General features: G+C 40.0%; 2 protein-coding genes across 2 annotated transcripts; both read right to left on the reverse strand.

The window, feature by feature from the left end:
- Positions 1-2,103: 2,103 nt before the first annotated feature.
- Positions 2,104-6,812, reverse strand: sdr16c5b (short chain dehydrogenase/reductase family 16C, member 5b). Its single transcript, XM_059536399.1, has 7 exons — positions 6,649-6,812; positions 6,154-6,501; positions 5,413-5,544; positions 5,219-5,318; positions 5,000-5,144; positions 3,108-3,233; positions 2,104-2,596 (listed from the first exon to the last, which is right to left on the reverse strand). Exons 2-7 carry the CDS (start codon positions 6,472-6,474, stop codon positions 2,500-2,502), a joined length of 921 nt encoding a protein of 306 aa, XP_059392382.1. The 5' UTR covers positions 6,475-6,501; positions 6,649-6,812; the 3' UTR covers positions 2,104-2,499.
- Positions 6,813-8,141: 1,329 nt separating this feature from the next.
- penkb (proenkephalin b) lies at positions 8,142-18,295 on the reverse strand. Its single transcript, XM_059536413.1, has 3 exons — positions 18,148-18,295; positions 17,837-17,977; positions 8,142-9,316 (listed from the first exon to the last, which is right to left on the reverse strand). Exons 1-3 carry the CDS (start codon positions 18,151-18,153, stop codon positions 8,672-8,674), a joined length of 792 nt encoding a protein of 263 aa, XP_059392396.1. The 5' UTR covers positions 18,154-18,295; the 3' UTR covers positions 8,142-8,671.
- Between the last annotated feature and the right edge of the window lie 2,982 nt (positions 18,296-21,277).

The raw sequence follows: 21,277 nt of genomic DNA on the forward strand, positions 1-21,277 counted from the left end.
AGAAGTCTAATTTTGTTTTTTGTTTTTTTAACATTTATTAATTCCTCTTAGGTAAAGACAGTAGGAAGCCTTTAGTGTCCCTTCATTGGAATTACTGATATGCTGAGATTGTACACTCCTACTCATGTCATGATCCCTAATGACTAATCTGTTAGTCATTTAAAGATGAGTCAGACCCTATGGCATTTTAAACATTGATGAATCCTCGAAGAAACGTGATTACATAAAATCAAAGAGACAATGTCATCGAAGGCAGGACTCAAGCTACAACAAAATGTCTCATTCATATAAAAACCTTAGTAGTGTCAAATTAGCAGACATAAAAAAATAAAAGGCAGCAGAAATTCATATAAATTCTAACATTTTAAACAAATGTTCTCTGAAACAAAGCAAGGGAAATTATAATTTCCTTTCTTAAAAGTGCCACAAGTATTCCGAAACCGCACTGCCTAAAAGCATTCTGCATACACCCTAACATTGCACCCCAGGTCTTCCTCCATTCTGGTGTAATGTATACACACTTTTAAGATTTCAATAAAATTATACATTTCAATCAAATAATTATTAAATAATAAATCATTGCAAATGCAACTTATTATGATTTCAATTACATTTTAAGCAGTCATTTTCTGTCTCGTTGATCTTGCATTATAATTTCTAATGATAATTTATGTATATATTTATGTTTAAATTTAATTTTACATAAAATATATTAATAAGGTATGAACATATATAAGTAAATACATTAATAAATGTATATAATATTATGCAAACTTCCAAAATGTAGGTCTATTTACTGCACTCCTCTAGTGTAGTTATACTAAATGTACACAGATCCTGTTGTATAAATTACGTTTTAGTGTTTTATGGTGCTATAGTGCATTGATAAAAAAAAAAATTAACATACAGTACAGGCGATGGAGAAGTTAAGGACAATGATCAAAATGCCACATATTTATATAAGTTGGAAGTTTCAGAAACAATGGAAAGGGAAACGGGAAAGAAATTATCTTAAAAATAAGAAAAATACACAGAAAAGAACATCAAAATAAAGAGTCCTTAAACAAGCTAACTGGTGACAGCACTGGCTCCGACTCATTTTTCTCAATCACTCTAAAAGGGGTTCTACAGTGGAACAGGACACACTGTATAAAATTTGGAGAAGTTCTATTGGGGACCATCACCAGGCAGGTGTGCTCTGTTCTGTGCATTCAATCCAGCCAAAAGGAATGCCCAGAAGGAATCCTCCGGATAATGCGATAGACAAGCCGGATCTAAATATAAGGGTATGGTGGAGGAAACTGTACCACTGCTGGCAGATCCATGTAGTTGTTGTGGTTGATTATCCTGTAATGTGCAGGCTAAGGGGGAGGATCAAAATGCAGTAGATTTATATAGGTAAGAGATAACAAATAATTAAACAGGATACAAATTTCTGCATCTCATCAAAAGATGACTCCTACAGCTGAATCATCTATACATCTATTTTCCAAACTACTTGTGGGTACAGCGTAATATCAGAAAATTACAAATTTCCCTTTTATTTAAATTAAATTAAATTAATGTATTTAGCAGACACTTTTATCCAAAGTGACTTACATTGCATTCAAGCTAACAATTTTCTTCTAACATGTGTTCCCTGGGATTCAAACCCCCAACCTTGTGCTTGCTAACGCAATGCTCTACCACTTGAGATAAAGGAACACTATATTGTTTTTTTTTTTCTTTGTTTTTTTTTACTGTAGCTGCCAGTTTGAGGAGTTAAGTTTATAAACTGCAACCACAAACTATGCAAAGGCGGCAGCACTTCCAGTGCACTCAGTGTCTGAATTCACTCATTTGTTTTCATTCACTCCTTCAAGTGGACTATGTTAGTGGACTTATGTAGGCAATAGTGAATGAGGGTATAGGGGGCAATTTCAAACACAGCAAATGATTAACTATGGAAACCAACAAAGGAACACTAGCAACCAAGGACACAGAAACTAAGCACAGGAACTGAGAACATAGTGACAATGGAAAGCAATGAACAGAAGAACAAAACAAAATATGAACAATGCACAAAGTAGGAGTCGTAGAACAGGTGATTTGTGACACCAATAATATTATTATACATTTATTAATGAGCCATAATAATAAGCCAAGTCAACTGCTTCCATAATACAATCAGTCAGTCATTAAATTAGTCATTAGAAGGTAGTTTGGTTCTGGTCAAACATACATAAAAACATTGGTGCAAATTAAGTGCAAATGGCTCAAAATTAGTTTATCGCTGTTATTAAAAAATTATAATAATAATAACAAAATAAAAACTGGTTCATTGTAATGGCTAAAACAGTGCTGAGTGTAATAAGTGCTTTTATGCTTGTTTTATGTGTAACTATTTCAGTCACTCTCTTAGCACTTTGTGGCAGAACACTGTTTTGTTTCCTCAAATATCTCTCTGTGATTTGTCCATCTGGTCCACTGGTTGGTTCTGAATTCCTCTGGTGGTGGAAATTATTTGCTCTTTTTTCCATGGCCTTTGAACTTAGCCATAAAGTTGAACGCTCCTAGATATTCACCAAGCAGCACACCCATTTTAGTGGGTAAAAGACTGTGACAGAGTTGAAGCAAGACAGAGATGTAAAATGTTATACATGCAAACTGAAAGAAACACACACACACATACACACAACTATTTAAATTTCTCAATTAGATTTTGGCTTCACAGAGAAAAAGACTTTAGTCTTGCATGTGTCTGTCATAATGTTTGTGATGAGACAGGTCAAAGACAACCCTAGATCAGAGAAGTGTAAAAGATATGTTTGCTTTGTATTCTCACATTGTTGTAAATAGACAATGCATACTCTTTCTCAGTATTACCTGCACTGAGATTATCCCCGTTTATTGTCAGAGCACAATAAGAGAGAGAAAAACAACTTTTTACTGTATATATAGCTTTTGTTTTTTTATTAAGACCTAATTGTTCCAATGGTGATACCTCCCTTTAAGTTGTATAGCTTTAGCATATCAGCCATTTTATAACAGATTAAAATAATGTTAATTATAATAAATAAACATGAAATTAAAATAGATATTTAATACTGAGGTCCAGCATGACTTACTTCTTCAAAACGATGGCTATGTAGATGCTTCGAGGCATATAAACATAAACCTGTTCCCTTCTAACAGCATCCACAATTTTCCTACACGCATACTCCGGCTCAAGAATAGGCATGATTCTGGGCCATCTGCAAAAAAATACACATACACACCAGTATAAGCACTTTGTCTTTGAAGACATTTACAAAGCAGATAAGAGGAACTACAGGAATAATTCTCTAATTTGAAAATACTTTTACTTACCAATAATACTGTGACACTCTTTGCTAAACACATTTTAGTTTTAATTTGAATTAAACAAATGAACAAAGTTAAACAAAAACCTCCTTAGAATCAAACGATGAAATGTATACAGTGAACTACACAGACCCTTCAATATACAAAATTATTAACATGATATAGGCTGAATGAGAAAAGTGACCATTGAATTTCAACATTTAAATGCACTGAACCCACCTAGTAATCAACAAGTAATAAATTCCAAACATAGAAACAATCTTCCATTTTGAGAATAAGAGAAAAACACACTCACTCACACAGAGATATTAGAGAGCACAGGGTTAATTACATGAGCTCTGTCATCTTCTCTCTGTCCTACATGAGTGTCTCTTTCTCAAGCGAATTCACTGTTACTCTTATTTCATTATAACCCAGTTAATTAAAATTGCATAATGCATAAAGATTTGCAGAAACTCTGGATAAAACTGGTTCTATGTTTTTAACTTATTATATAACAATGTAATGCATGTTTAAGTGCACTGTACTGTATGTTTGATGTTTGTGTGCAGAACAGCCCTGGCTCTACACTCTCTTACCTCCACTCATACAAATTAACATCCACTCCAAAAGCCTACAGTTATAAAGTGAGCTGACTCATGATACCACCAAATAAATACACATTATCACTTTCCCACGTATTCACAAATTTCATGTACATTGTTCATCACTGGTAGAATGCTCTTGTACTAACCCTACAGACTAATTTCCTTTAAATATTCAAGAAAAGTTTATATTCAAGAACTGCCCTCAGAACATGACATAATCCTGTTGATGTTAACTGTATTAAAAAATAAATCTCTGTGCTCTATGTTCACCATTTCTTATTGTTCTAGCATGTAATTGTATAGATATTTATTATTTCTATAAGATGAAACACTTTTTTATTTCTCATATGTAAGCTGCTTTGGATAAAAGTAGGTGTTAAATATAAAGTTCTGTAATGAAACTCTAGATGGCGCAGGCCAATATGTTCTAACTCAATTATATAGATGTAACTATATCATCATTCAAATGTCACAGTTGATTGGTTTCTCTTCACATAAGCAGCAAATGAGCTTACTGCTCAACATTCAAATACAGTACTTGGCTAGTGCTTGCTGTAGCAGTTGCAGCACGCTCAGAAACCATCCACCTTCCCAGCTCCACCTGTATAGATCTGCTACAGGTTAATTTTATGCATGTTACATATGGGGGTTATTTCATATGTTAAATGTGCAGCAGCAGTATTTTCTATGTGCTCATAGCAGCATGTCTGTGGATGTACTGGCATTAGTACTTGCTTCGTCTTGGCAGTGTAGTAGATCTATTTCGCCAAGACCAAACACATAAACATTTGAATGTATATTACCATGCTAAACTCTTCTGAGAGTTGTCATGACGGAAATTAATAAATGTAAATGTACATGCTTCTCCATTGTACAGTACTGCTGCAGAGTGTACATGCTACATTGTCACAGATTACACTCATAAATTATACAGCCATGTCCACAGGCAGGTTTATAATAATAATAATAATAATAATAATTATAAACAGTGTTCTGAGCAATACAGAAAATGTTTGGTTAAGCAGGAAGGAAATGTAGGTTTACTTTTTTATAAACAGTATGTTTCTTACTTTGTGTTGGCACCATCAAACATGCCAGTGTTAATGAAAAATGGGCAGACTATGGTGGTCTTCACTCCATCACAGCCCATGGCCAGCAGCTCTAGTGCCATAGACTCAGCAAAGCCAACTGCAGCAAATTTACTTGCACAATAATCTGTACAAAAGCACAATTGTCATTTGAAATGTTTGTTTATTTCTAAGTGAGAGATTTACATTGTTAACTTTTACCTGCCAGTCCATTTACTCCAATAAGTCCAGCGGAGCTTGCAATACTGACCAAATGGCCTTGATTAGCAGCAATCATTGCTGGCAGAAATGCCTTGTACATCTAAGAAAAGATATAGATTATCATGCTTTGTTTTAGCATAATTTAGAGGCAAAAAATACATACAGACAGACAGATAGATAGATGGCATACATACCCAGAAATGTGCCAGACTATTGACCTCCATAGACTTCTCTATGAGTGAATCAGGAGATTCCATGAACTTCTTCCCAGTAACAATTCCTGCATTATTTATCAAAATTGTGATATCACCAACCTCACGCTTTACCTTAATAAAACAAAGGGATTGAGTCATGAATTAAACAAGGTCTTATTAGACTCAAAATGTAAACTCACTCAAATTTAACACCTAAGGGATTACTGTTGTCCTAAAGTTGAAAGTATCAAAGCAGTGCCATAGTTATAACTTAGCCACATCACTTCATTGTGGTTTTTCAACCTTTTTTATTATACTAAGAAAATATAGCTGAAACCATTAAAAATTATTAATAGACACTGTTGTAATGATAAAACATTTTACAGTGTACTGAAAATAAAAACAACATAAAAACACAATAAACATTTAAGCAAAAGAGAGTGAATGTTTATAGTCATAATGTTTATGGTGATTACAAATTTGGCACTTGTGTAGGTCCTGAGTCACACAATGACATACTTTTCCTGACCTCAAATAAATGAAAAGGCAATCCCATTAAAATGTACAGATAAATAAATCCTAATACTTCTAAAATATGAATGTGAAATATATAAATAAATCAAATATAATGTGTCTAGGCCTATGCCCAGTTGTCAGCTATGTACAGTATGTACACTGCAGTTTACATGTAGTGTACCATGTCTTTGTACATGCAGTTCAAAGTGCAACCGTGTATTCTACCTGGTTTGCGATTCTGTACACTTCCTCCCGGTCGCTGCAGTCGCAGGTATATGTGTACGCTCGCGCTCCATTCGTTTCTTTAATCATACGAGCAGTCTCTTTATTACCGTCCTCGTTAATATCCCACAGCACAAGTTGCGCGCCCAGGCGCGCGAACTCCAGGGCCATGAGGCGACCTATGCCACTGCCCGCCCCGGTCAGCAACACAATCTCTCCGGACACATTCTTTTTTCGAGGCGGTATAAATAACCTAACGAATGCTTCTAAGCTGTAGACCAGTGACAACAAAAGCACCTGAAGAGTCTCCAAGAGAAAGTTCATGATGATGATGATGATGATGAATAGAACCTAGACACAATGGTTATTCGCTTAGCAAGTTTATTCAATTTTTCAACAATCGAAAATGTACGCTGCTATCACACATAATAATACAGGTGGAAGTTATCCTTTCGTCGTATTTACTCGTTGTCTATTGATAGGCAACAACAGTCTTACCTCACTCGTTTCGATTAAAGCTCACTAATACAACAACAGCTTTGCTCCAGCTTTTACCCGAGTGGATGGATTATCGACCTTACCACCGGCTGTTCAAATCGTGTTTACCGAATGACAAAGTTCAGTATTTGTGTAGCGAGAGTAGCCTACTAACGGGACAGGATGTGATGGGCGCGGCATATGTTTAACCATTTGACGCCCGCCAGTTTCCTTAACAACGCGCGCATATGCGAAAATAAACTGTGTAACTATTAAAGTAAATCTTTATCAGTTGCCTTGAATAAATTCATAAAGTGAATTACAGCTGCAAGCAGCTCATTTAATTATGGTGGTGGAATTAATATGTCACGTTTACAAATCATTTCGAAAGCTAGCGTTGTGTTGTTAGCCTATAACTTCTGTAGCAATGGACACGATCCGCTCAAGCAACATTGATAACCATAATCATGACAATAACCATAGGCCTACAACAGAGAGAGAGAGAGAGAGAGAGCAGAATAGCTGAATCCATATCCCTAACATAATAGCCTATAGGCTAATCGAGATCACTTACAGTGAATTTTGTCTAGCTGAATGATAGGCTGAAAACATAACTGCAGGAATAAATAAACTGAATGTTTTGGTCTGTTATGTGGATGTTTATAGGCTAGTTATTTCGTTACAGTTGTCGTCCTTGGTTTGAACAAGCATTTAGTTATTAGGTTGCACTCCAAATAAAGTGTATCATGAGACTTTTCACATTCACAGAACAAAGGTGAGCCTATATCTTCTCTTGATACCATTGACTTTCACAGCCCTTATGTGAGAATTGGTGCAATAAAATTGGGATTTGGGAAGAAGATCTATCAATTTCCATTACTGATATTAGCTGATTAAACTAGGGAGCACCTACAGCTTTCTTGATAACCCTTTGATTTTATATGCCCTGTATGATACCCCAAATTTAAATTACTTAATTTAATGCATGGCAGAGCTCTTGTTTCGCAATCACAGGGTTATGGTTATACTTAGGATCAAAGGTAAGAGACATCTGGCTTAGATATGCCACGTGTAAAATATATTCAAATGACAGTAATAACATGCTGTATTGCTTCCTCACACTAGTGGTGCTTAATCTAATCTGAATAATAAAGACCTTGCGTGGTGAATTTTCCATGCAGGATAAAATTTTTGAAAGCTGCTTCACAAATTGAAATCCCACTGAAAATGTACTACCTCTTGCATTGATTGTATGAGTTTCATGATAGTCATGTAATTAGTAGAAGTGCTTTTCACTTCTAACTCACATCATAAAACATGCAATCACACTACCACTTCAAATAAATGTGTTTGGTTGTGAGAAGACATCATATTCTCAGCACAATTCAAAAGAGGTAATGCAACTTGCTTTTACTCAATAACAAAAGGCTGCTGAGGCACAAACCTCAGACAGAAAATGCTAATGTCTTGTGCCACACACACACACACACACAGAGAGAGAGAAGGCATTGCTATTCAAGACGCACATTCTAGTGCAGTTTCGAGCAGTTTATTCAAGCTATACAGCAAATGACAATATTCAGAATTGTAGCCAATAAAATATACATCTGTGTAAAAGACAAGTGTTGTGAATAAATAATCCTCATGTAATGGAGAAATAAATGTCAGTCTTGTTTTATCTAACATTTTCATCATTTTAGACTTAATGAATGTCTTATGCCAACCAGAATTGTAGTGTTAAAAAAGAAAAATGGCTGTGATACAGCATTTGCCAAAAGTAGGTAATCATGATTATTAAAATCTGCTACACAATTTGTAAATGTAAATTTGAATTCAGATTTGACATGCAATGTTAAGACAATATATCCATGGTTTGAGGTCGTAAATAGGTCTTATTCACATTAAATCATATTACCACAATAAAGACATGAACACTTCATTAAAACATTATGTGCGCATTTAAAAGCGTGTTTCCTCTTTCAGTTCTCATGTGGTATCTAAGGGGCAAGAGAGAAAGGGGACTAGGACAGCAGAAAATACCATCTTAATATCCCATGAATCCACCATACCTCTTTTCTATCTCTGATGAATTTTCATCTTCATCTTCGTCTTGGGAGCGTTTTAAGAAGCCTCCATAGCGTTTAGACTCCTGCCACCACTGTGGTCGACCTACACGCCTCATGAAGCCCCCATATCGTTTTTGTAGTGCCTTAACCCCACTCTCATAAAGCTCATAAAGCTCTCCCCTCTTCATAAAGCCCCCATAACGTTTTGCCATACCCTTTACACTCTGTGCTTCTCCTTTTGAATCAAGGACGTCTGTCAGAGCCGCCTCCTCCCTCTCACCATCAGACTCAACTTGATTGGCCAGCATTTCAACATCATGATTAGTCAGGATTGCTCTGCCATGGTCAACGTCTTCTGGCTCCAGCCCATAGAGCTCTGCAGTCTTCTTCATGAATCCTCCATAACGCTTCATGAAGCCTCCATAACGCTTCATAAAACCCCCATACCGCTTCATGAAGCCACCGTATTTTTTGTCTACTGGGTGCTGATGGGTGTCCAAGTGTTCCATTTCTGTGGATGCTCGGTTACCCTCAGGAGTGTTATCAGCATTCAGCATAAAACGTTTGCACAAACTCCAAGAGCTGCCTGCATTCAAATGCTCCTCACACTCCACCACACATTCCTGTGAAAAAAAAGTAAAATAGTCAACGAGACATACAAAAAATTCTTAGAAAATGATGGATGTCTCTTTTGCCCAGACACTAAAGTTAAAAGGGGATATGAAATATTTGCTCAAACATAAAAAAATGTTCTCCCTCAGCCTTCATCTCCCAATTCATAACTGGGCAATATGCAAATGAGTGAGTGTGTTTTGGGTGATATGGGGATGAGTAGGTGTTGAGTGTGTGCTAAGCTTGTGGGAAACCATAGAAACACTAATACAGAGTGACATACTGAATGTGAACAAAATACACCAATAACCCTAGTCTCACCAACACACAAACAAAAATGTTTAAATGATATAATATTTGGTGAACTCAGTAACATGGAGAGAGCAGGACCAGTTGCTCATTTTTTTATTGTTATAAAATAAAACAACAACAAAAGTACACAAAACACTGGAACCAGGAAACATATAACACAAAACTGAGCCAAAACTGTCACGCTGGTAAATGAAAGATCCAAATGCAGAGATAACAGGAATAACAGTCTTTAATGAAAAAATATATAACAAAGGCAGTCCGTCCTTTCAGCACACAGAACTGGTAAATAGAAACTTGAACAAACGGAAAGACTCCTGTCTCGATGTGTAACAGAACAGGACTCCCTTGTAGCAGACTCGAAGCTCAGGAGTAGATAACTCAGGCAGGGTGAGAGAACCACATTGGTCTACAATCAGCAGCAACAGCAGCAGAATACAGCAAAAACTTAGGGGCTAGACTGTTCCAGGCAGACAAGACAAGAATAGGTGAGTACCTCTCAATACAGACAGGATGTAACTGCTGACAAAACGCATGACATGTAACAATAATCCAACCAAGAATCTACCCGAGCAAACACCAGATAAAGGGTGAACACTTAGGGCAAAGTAGAAACAGGTGTCATAGCAAATCAGCGCGAGCGCTGATTGCAATGACAAACAGGTGCATGAAGAGAGAGAGGTCAGCGGGACAGACAAAGAGTAATATAATAAGCTAATAAGGTGTGTGTGTGTGTGTGTGTGTGTGTGTAAATGAGTGAGAGCGTGCGAGAGCGAAAACGGAAGAAAAACCTGACTCATGACAGTACCCCTCCCTCAACGAGCGCCACTAGGCGCTCGAGGAAGGAGCCTGACGGGACCGGTAGAAGTCGTCAATCAGCGAGCGGTCCAGGACATCCCGGGCTGGAATCCACCGCCTCTCCTCAGGACCATACCCCTCCCAGTCCACCAAAAACTGGTGACCACGCCCCCGGGGACGAACGTCGAGTAGCCTTCGAACTCTGTAAATGGAGGCCCCCTCGTCAATAGGAGGAGGGGGAACGGAGGGACGTGCGGGCGCACGAATAACGGGTTTAATGCAAGACACGTGAAAAACCGGATGAACACGGCGCATCTGACCAGACAGTCTTAGCTTTACAGCGACTGGACTGATGACCTTAACAATAGAAAAGGGTCCAATAAAACGAGGCATGAGCTTGCGAGACGTCTCCTGAATAGGCAAATTGCGGGTGGATAACCACACCCTCTGACCGCAAAAATATCTGGGAGATCTCACCCTGCGGCGATTAGCGGCACGACGAGTACGTTCCCTAGTCTGACATAAGGCAGATCTCACCCTCCTCCAGGTACGCTTACATCTCTGAATAAAAGCCTCGACGGACGGAACCGAGGCCTGAGACTCCTGGGCGGAGAAAACAGGCGGTTGGAAGCCAAGGCAACCCTCAAACGGGGATAACCCAGTGGCGGACGATGGGAGAGAATTATGAGCATATTCGGCCCATGGTAACTGCTCGCACCAAGACGCGGGATTCTGAGAGGTAAGACTACGCAGCATGCGACCAAGAATCTGATTGGTCCTCTCGGCTTGCCCATTGGTCTGTGGATGGAATCCTGACGACAGACTGGGGGAAGCCCCTATCTGGCGACAGAACTCCCTCCAGAACAGAGAAGTAAATTGCGGACCTCTGTCAGACACAATGTCCGAAGGAAGACCATGGATCTTGAAAACGTGATCCACCATAATCTGTGCGGTCTCCTGAGCCGACGGTAATTTAGGGAGCGGAATAAAATGCGCAGCCTTAGAAAAACGGTCCACGACGGTGAGAATGACCGTATTGCCAGACGAAGGGGGAAGCCCGGTAACAAAATCCAACGCAATATGCGACCAGGGACGCGAAGGAACGGGAAGAGGTCTGAGAAGACCCGCCGGAGGATTATTACTAGACTTAGTCTGAGCGCAGATAGAACAAGAAGCAACAAAACGACGAATATCGCGCTCACGAGTGGGCCACCAAAATCTCTGGCGGATGGCCGCTAAAGTACCTCTAACTCCGGGATGCGCGACTAATTTAGAAGAATGACCCCAGCGAAGAACCGTCGAACGAGCAGCCTCGGGTACAAACAAAGTTCCCTCAGGAGCGCGGGGCGGTCTTGCAGTGTGAGAAAGAGCACGCCTGACCGCTTGTTCCACTCCCCAGACGGCTGCCCCGACCACACAGTGCTGAGGTAAAATCCTCTCATCGGTCGAGGCACCCTCTGATGAGTCAAACTGCCGAGAAAGGGCGTCAGGCTTGAGGTTCTTTGAACCGGGTCTAAATGAAATGGAAAAATCAAAGCGATCAAAAAATAATGCCCAGCGGGCCTGACGAGCGTTAAGACGTTTAGCAGAGCGAATGTACTCCAGGTTGCGGTGATCCGTCCAAACAATGAATGGTACACTGGCTCCCTCAAGCCAGTGTCGCCACTCACCTAGCGCCAGACGGATAGCCAAGAGTTCTCGATTACCCACGTCATAGTTGCGCTCCGCGGGCGAAAGACGGTGGGAGTAAAATGCGCAAGGATGAACCTTGTCATCCTGGGAGGAGCGTTGCGACAAGACAGCTCCTATCCCAATTTCGGAGGCATCGACCTCAACAATAAACTGACGTTCTGGATCAGGAGTGATCAGGATGGGCGCAGACGTAAAAAGCATCTTAAGACGGTCAAACGCATCCTGAGCAGTCTCAGACCAAGCAAATTTGGACTTGGACGAAGTGAGAGCGGTAAGAGGGGCGGCAACCTGGCTAAAGTTACGAATAAAGCGCCGGTAAAAATTCGCAAACCCCAGAAATCGCTGGAGTGCGACTCGAGAATCGGGAACAGCCCAATCAAGAACTGCTCGAACCTTGTCAGGGTCCATACTAATCCCCTCCGCTGAAACGACCGAACCGAGAAAAGTAACCGATTGGGCATGAAAAACGCATTTCTCAGCCTTGACGAATAGGCGATTCTCTAATAAGCGCTGCAGGACACGGCGAACGTGTTGAACATGTACCTGGAGAGAGGGTGAAAAAATTAAGATGTCATCTAAGTAAACGAACACGAAAACGTTAAGCATGTCTCTTAAGACATCGTTTACTAATGCTTGAAATACAGCGGGAGCGTTGACCAAACCGAAAGGTAGAACCCGGTACTCAAAGTGACCGACAGGAGTGTTGAACGCGGTCTTCCACTCGTCTCCCTCCTTGATACGCACTAAATGGTAGGCGTTGCGCAAGTCTAATTTTGTAAAAACCCTTGCGCCCTGTAGGATCTCAAAAGCCGACGACATAAGAGGCAAAGGATAACGGTTCTTGACTGTTATGTCGTTCAGCCCTCGATAATCGATACAAGGACGCAAAGAACCATCCTTCTTCTTTACAAAGAAAAACCCAGCGCCGGCGGGAGACGAAGAAGGAGTAATGATCCCCGCATCGAGAGATTCTGTAAGATATCCTTCCAGAGCCTCTCGTTCGGGCGCCGAAAGAGAGTACAGTCTACCGCGAGGGGGCGTGGTGCCAGGAAGGAGCTCGATAGAGCAGTCATACGGACGGTGAGGCGGTAAGGATACCGCCCGGGAACGACTGAAAACCGCCCGCAGATCATGGTACTCCTCCGGGACACCAGACAAATCATCAGGCTCCTCCTGGAAAAGAGGAACAGAAGACACGGGAGAAACAGCGGAAACCAGACAATTTACATGACAAGCTAAACTCCATGAATGAATAGACCCCTTAACCCAATCAATGTGAGGATTATGTTGGATAAGCCAGGGATGTCCTAAAACAATGGGGGTAAAGGGAGACTGAAAAACATAAAATGAGACTGTCTCATGATGATTGCCGGAAACAGTGAGACTAACCGGACTGGTGACACGACGAACAGAAGAAAGCTCTCTGCCATCCAGGGCAAAGACAGTGGCGACATCAGTCAAATCAACTAAGGGAATCTTGTTCTCACGAGCCCACATCTCATCGATAAAATTGCCCTCCGCACCCGAGTCGACGAGGGCAAGACCGGTAACAGAAAAACCAGCCCAACGGAGAACAGCGGCTATAGTGGTTCGAGACCTTGGTGATGAGGAGATGACAGAAGCGCTCACCAGTACTCCTCCGTCTACTGGCGAGCTTTGGCTTTTAAACTGCAGGATGAAGCGAAATGGCCCGCCGTACCACAGTAAAGGCAGAGACGGTTAATAATTCGCCGCTGTCTTTCCTCCGGGGAGATGCGTACGGCCCCCAGCTGCATGGGTACAGCATCAGGTTGGTTCTGAACAGAAGCAGTAGCAGAAGGAAAGTTATCACAGGATGTGAAAAGTGGAGAACGAACTCGACGCCTCTGCTCGAAACACTTGTCAAGGCGGATGGCCAGGTCGATAAGTTGATCGAGCTGAGTTGGCGACCCCCGCGCGTAGATCTCCTCCTTAAGGTCTACATTCAACCCTTCAAGAAAGCGAGCAGTTAGTGCAGGATCATTCCACTCACTTGTAGTAGCCAGAGTCCGGAACTCTATCGCGAAATCTGCAACAGATCTTCTGCCTTGACGTAGCACAGCAAGTAGACGTGATGCCTCGCTGCCGAAGACGGATCTATCAAAGACCTTGATCATCTCATCCTTGAAAAGAGTGTACTTGCTGCAGCATGCAGATTGCGCTTCCCAAACTGACGTACCCCACTCGCGTGCTCGTCCCGTGAGGAGAGAGAGAACATAAGCGATGCGGGCCCGATCCTCTGCATACGTCTGGGGCTGAAGGGAAAAGACAACTTCACATTGGATGAGAAAAGCTCTGCACTCCGTAGGCTCACCCGCATAACAGGAGGGATTGTTGACTCGTGGCTCAGAGGGCAGCTGACGATTGTGAGACATGGCAGATTCCTGATGCAGGTGAAGTAAACGGGCAGATAGATCAGCCACCTGAGCTGAAAGACTCTTAACAGCCTGATGAGCGGCGGCCAACTCCTGCTCATGTTTGCCAAGCATAGCTCCCTGGATCTCGATCGCCGACCGGACAGGCCTCTCGTCTGCTGGATCCATGTTGGTTGGATTATTCTGTCACGCTGGTAAATGAAAGATCCAAATGCAGAGATAACAGGAATAACAGTCTTTAATGAAAAAATATATAACAAAGGCAGTCCGTCCTTTCAGCACACAGAACTGGTAAATAGAAACTTGAACAAACGGAAAGACTCCTGTCTCGATGTGTAACAGAACAGGACTCCCTTGTAGCAGACTCGAAGCTCAGGAGTAGATAACTCAGGCAGGGTGAGAGAACCACATTGGTCTACAATCAGCAGCAACAGCAGCAGAATACAGCAAAAACTTAGGGGCTAGACTGTTCCAGGCAGACAAGACAAGAATAGGTGAGTACCTCTCAATACAGACAGGATGTAACTGCTGACAAAACGCATGACATGTAACAATAATCCAACCAAGAATCTACCCGAGCAAACACCAGATAAAGGGTGAACACTTAGGGCAAAGTAGAAACAGGTGTCATAGCAAATCAGCGCGAGCGCTGATTGCAATGACAAACAGGTGCATGAAGAGAGAGAGGTCAGCGGGACAGACAAAGAGTAATATAATAAGCTAATAAGGTGTGTGTGTGTGTGTGTGTGTGTGTGTAAATGAGTGAGAGCGTGCGAGAGCGAAAACGGAAGAAAAACCTGACTCATGACAAAAACGTAACCTTTTTAGAACAAGACCTGAAACATTAACAAGGTAAACACAAGGGTTATATACGGCATATAACTCAACTCCTGTCATGTCAAAGGACAACAAACCAAGAACCAAAATTCAGCCGATGGATGACAGGATGATGGGCCAGGATTTTGAAGTGAACGTGCACCTGGACTCTGGGGCAATGGAGGAACTGGAGACCACAGGTGAGCAGGAGACCACCACAGTGGAGCAGAGATAAACACTGCAGAGCAAGAGACCACTGAAGCGCATGCGGAACAGACCACCACAGCAAAGCCAGAGACCACCATGGTTGAGAAAAAGATCACCTCAGCAGAGAACGAGACCACAGGGTTGCTGGCAGATCAGAGAACCACAGCAGAGGAAGAGACCACCACATCAGAATCGGGACAGCTTGGACATATCGTGATTTGTTTAAAAAATTGTATTCTTTTTTTTTTTCAAAACAAGCGTTTGAGAACACAATCCCTCTCAAGTCCACATAGCCAGCAAGATGACAGAATGATTCGGTATAGGCCACGATGGTGTTCATACCTTGCCGAAAGCTCATGAGTTCATCTGCTGCTTTCATTATTGGTCAGGCCTTCTGTAAATTTTGGTGAACTCAGAAACGTGGAGAGCGCAGAATCTAATTTCAGGTTTAATCTTAAAATAACTTTAAAAATAACAAAAGTGCAACAAAACACTTGAACAAAGAGACACAGAAACAGAACAGAGCAAAGCAAATCAAGACAAAATTAAACAAAACAAAACAAACCACTGAAAAAATGACAAGAATGGACATAAATTAACAAACATTTAACTTACAGTAAATTAACTATCAAGACACAGAAGCAAAATCAGGAGATAACAAGGAAACAAGAACAAGTTGAAACTAAACACTAAAAGTCCATAACAAGTACAAATAACAGAACAACAAATGCATAATTCTGTTTACATTAAATTTGCACACACTGACAAGAACATATCCATGATATTCAACCAAAATTGAAAAATATGTAATTTTCACTTCCTCAAGGGTTTTTTTTTTTCCTTTCTTTTTTTTTCAAATTAAATTTTTTTCGTTGTGAGAGAAAGAGAAGTTGTAAGACAGAGCAGCTGGGGTTGCTGAGTCTTCTGGATGAATCCAGGTCTCAGTCTCGGGTCTCAGGACAGGTCTCAGAGTGTAGATTGCAAAGAATAAGCAGAAATTAAGTCAGCTTTGTTGACAGCTGCCTGACAATTCCAGAGACCCACAGAAAAAGGAAGAGGTGCAGTACAAAATGTACAGATAGGATGCAGGTTAGCAAGATTGCTGTGCCGTCTGCAAGTGATGTTAAAGCGTTGTAGCAAGACAACTGGAATGTATTGTAAACGCATGAAGGGAAAGGACATAAAGGAGTGTGCAAAGGGGAAAAAGAGAATACCAAAGTGCATTGCATGGTTTCATTGTGCAGTAAAGTTTACAAAGTTTATTTACAGTAATCTCCAGATAAACTGAATTACTCCTCATGACCTATAGGCACAAATACTAGTTTCCTTCACATATCACATATTTTAAATCATTATTGACATTAGACAAAGGTCAGCAATACTAAACAATTAGAAGTGTATGTTTTTTGTTTTGTTTTTTTCTGCAAGAATTTCAAGAGATCCAGACTGGTTTAGATTCAAATTATTAACATAAAGTGTAAGATCGTATTAATTGTTGCTTTAAATAAAGTAGGCCTATAGCTTTTAAGATGTATAATATTCTGCTACAAAATTTCAATTAGGCTACTTGATCACGCCATTATTCTTTTGATCCATAGGTGATTTATATTAACAGCGGATAATATCTTTCTGTTCGGACTGCGCCATTTCGAATCGACACGCTGTTCTTTAAGGATTTAGGGCAATTTAGTGCAGCCTAGTGGTGATCTGTCTCACAAACAGTCTGGTGCGTTTTACGATTTCAGACTCTCTTTTTTATTTCTTCTCATATCAGTTCTTGATCACCTTAATAACCTATGCATATGGCTTTGAAATCCATTTCTATCCTGACCATGTAAATCGCTGTAAAATGTAATCACAATATTTGTTGCCACTGCTGAAAATAATCATAGACCCCATTGTAGGCTAAACGTATGAAATAGGCCTATATGAACTGTTCTTAGAAAATGTTCGAGACTTTTCCAAGCAAGAGTTGATGCCTATCATCTTCCAGCTTTTTTAGAAGTTCATTATAGAATTACTGATAGCTTCTCCAGAGTGTTGCAATATTTAACGAAATTATGGTTTATTTGTTTTAATTAAACAAATATAAAAAGACTTAAGAAAACATGTATGCAAATATCTCAAATACAAATTAATAGTAATAAACCTTCAGCCAAAGGGCGCTTCAGATCACAAGACATCGATACTTTGAATAGCATAGGCTATAGGCTGTCATTTTGGCTCATTAAATTTCAAATAAGTAGCCTATCCCGTTTTCTATACATATGCGAGGTTTTATTTATATTTGTACGTGTACTAAAACAGTAGACTTACTATTGAGTGTATTTTTATGACCTGAAGAGGCAGTTGCTGCGAGCAGTACGCGCAGTCTTCGCCACAGTCCGCTCTCGCAGTCAGCGTCAGATACGCGCTCAGCAGCAGTGTCCACCTGGACCTTACAGGAACTATCAGGGTCTTTGGGGGAAAGAAAATTAGAGATTACACTCAGTTTAATGCTTCCTAAATGTATTCAAATTATTGCCATGAAAAAAACAACAACAACACAACAACAATTAACAATAATTGGCAATTAATTTGACTGAAAAAAAAAAAAAAACATTCTGTAGTTAAGCAGGTTTACTAACCTTCATAGCGGCGCCAGTTACTCCAGTCTGTTTGGTGCATGTAAAATCTCAATACTAAACGTACAAGTGTGCGTTACTCCCTAGTGGATTGAGTGTTTGGGGAGAGGGAGAGAGAGAGAGAGAGAGAGAGAGAGAGAGAGAGAGAATAACGGCATATGGAGATATTGAATCATCTTTCAAAACCAATATAAGCACTAAAAAGAATTAAGCCAATTTAGTGAAATTCTTACACTGACAAAACATAATTAATATTATGCGTGAAAAATAACAATTGACTGTGGGAGTTACGCATGATGTTTTACGTGTTTTCGATTGTTCTAGTGTAAAACTGCCTTACATTTATTGTTAGCTGATGTGTAAATGCTGAACTAAATCCTGATGGCATTTTTTTTAAGATTATGCACAATGTGCAGTTTGACAGCGGTTTATTTATCTCAATCAAAACACATTTATGTCTGCAAATCAGATTGTTCTTGAACGTACAGTAACAAGAATAAGTTTGTGAAAATATCCTCAATATTTCTTCATTGATTACTAATAAAATTGGTATGGTTTCAATTAGGCTCTCAAAAACAAGGGAGAGAGAGAGAGAGAGAGAGAGAGAGAGATAGCGGCATATACTGAATCATCTTACAAAACCAATATAAGCACTACACAAAAATAAGATAATAGATTTAGTCAAATTCTTACACTGTAAGGACAGTTCCTGACAAAACATAATATTATGAGTGAAAAATAACAATTGACTGTAGGGAGTTAAGCAGTGATGTTTTATGTGTTTTCAACTGTTATAGTGCCTACAACCGCCTTACATTTATTCTTAGCTGATGTGTAAATGCTGAACTAAATCCTAATGGTATTTTTTTTTAAGATTATGCATGCAAAATGTGCAGTGTTTGACAGAGGTTTATTTCTCTTCATCAAAGCACATATGTCTGCATATCAGATTATTCTTGAACCCACAGTAGCAAGAATAAGGTTGTGAAAATATCCACAATATTTCGGCATTGTTTACAATGCAGTTGGTATTCAATTAAGGTCACAAATAAATAAACATACAGTCGTGGCCAAAAGTTTTAAGAATTACATAAATATTGGAAATTGGAAAAGTTGCTGCTTAAGTTTTTATAATAGCAATTTGCATATACTCCAGAATGTTATGAAGAGTGATCAGATGAATTGCATAGTCCTCCTTTGCCATGAAAATTAACTTAATCCCAAAAAAACCTTTCCACTGCATTTCATTGCTGTCATTAAAGGACCTGCTGAGATCATTTCAGTAATCGTCTTGTTAACTCAGGTGAGAATGTTGACGAGCACAAGGCTGGAGATCATTATGTCAGGCTGATTGGGTTAGAATGGCAGACTTGACATGTTAAAAGGAGGGTGATGTTTTAAATCATTGTTCTTCCATTGTTAACCATGGTGACCTGCAAAGAAACGCGTGCAGCCATCATTGCATTGCATAAAAATGGCTTCACAGGCAAGGATATTGTGGCTACTAAGATTGCACCAAAATCAACAATTTATAGGATCATCAAGAACTTCAAGGAAAGAGGTTCAATTCTTGTAAAGAAGGCTTCAGGGCGTCCAAGAAAGTCCAGCAAGCGCCAGGATCGTCTCCTAAAGAGGATTCAGCTGCGGGATCGGAGTGCCACCAGTGCAGAGCTTGCTCAGGAACAGCAGCAGGCACGTGTGAGCGCATCTGCACTCACAGTGAGGCCAAGACTTTTGGAAGATGGCCTGTTGTCAAGAAGGGCAGCAAAGAAGCCACTTCTCTCCAAAAAAAAAAACATCAGGGACAGATTGATCTTCTGCAGAAAGTATAGTGAATGGACTGTTGAGGACTGGGGCAAAGTCATATTCTCCGATGAAGCCCCTTTCCGATTGTTTGGGGCATCTGGAAAAAGGCTTGTCCGGAGAAGAAAAGGTGAGCGCTACCATCAGTCCTGTGTCATGCCAACAGTAAAGCATCCTGACACCATTCATGTGTGGGGTTGCTTCTCATCCAAGGGAGTGGGCTCGCTCACAATTCTACCCAAAAACACAGCCATGAATAAAGAATGGTACCAAAACACCCTCCAACAGCAACTTCTTCCAACAATCCAACAACAGTTTGGTGAAGAACAATGCATTTTCCAGCACGATGGAGCACCGTGCCATAAGGCAAAAGTGATAACTAAGTGGCTCGGGGACCAGAATGTTGAAATTTTGGGTCCATGGCCTGGAAACTCCCCAGATCTTAATCCCATTGAGAACTTGTGGTCAATCCTCAAGAGGCGGGTGGACAAACAAAAACTCACTAATTCTGCAAACTCCAAGAAGTGATTATGAAAGAATGGGTTGCTATCAGTCAGGATTTGGCCCAGAAGTTGATTGAGAACATGCCCGGTCGAATTGCAGAGGTCCTTAAAAAGAAGGGCCAACACTGCAAATACTGACTCTTTGCATAAATTTCATGTAATTGTCGATAAAAGCCTTTGAAACGTATGAAGTGCTTGTAATTAAATTTCAGTACATCACAGAAACAACTGAAACAAAGATCTAAAAGCAGTTTAGCAGCAAACTTTTTGAAAACTAATATTTATGTAATTCTCAAAACTTTTGGCCACGACTGTACAGTAATTAGACTCAACTAATAAATCAAACAGTTGTATATTATTATTTTATACTTTTCACTTTTCACATCAGAGAATCATTGAATTTTGTGACTTGTATACACTCCTTTTATCAGAAAAACCTGCACCAAATGTTTCAGTAGGGGATATATCAAGAGTTCTTTAATGGTCATATAAATATTACATACACATGTTGTTATGTAGTGAAATTTTTTTCTTTAATTCCTAATCTGACAGTGCAACAACATACAGAAACAACAACCAATTAAGGACATACATGATGATGATGATGATCTTAAATGTAAACGAAAAAGAAAAGAAGAAAACAATAAAAGGAAAACAAAATATATGGAAGATAGTGGAGATAAAGATATATATATATGTATTTAGGGCAATTTATGTATGTGTCTGTGTATGCAGACTCTCCAACTGACCTTGTTCAGTAGCCGGATTGCATGAGGTTACAAACCCTCTGTCATCAGGATCCAGCAGAACTTACCAGATGGGATCAC

The sequence above is a fragment of the Carassius carassius genome, chromosome 3 (genome assembly GCF_963082965.1).
Source record: "Carassius carassius chromosome 3, fCarCar2.1, whole genome shotgun sequence".
Lineage (NCBI taxonomy): Eukaryota > Metazoa > Chordata > Actinopteri > Cypriniformes > Cyprinidae > Carassius > Carassius carassius.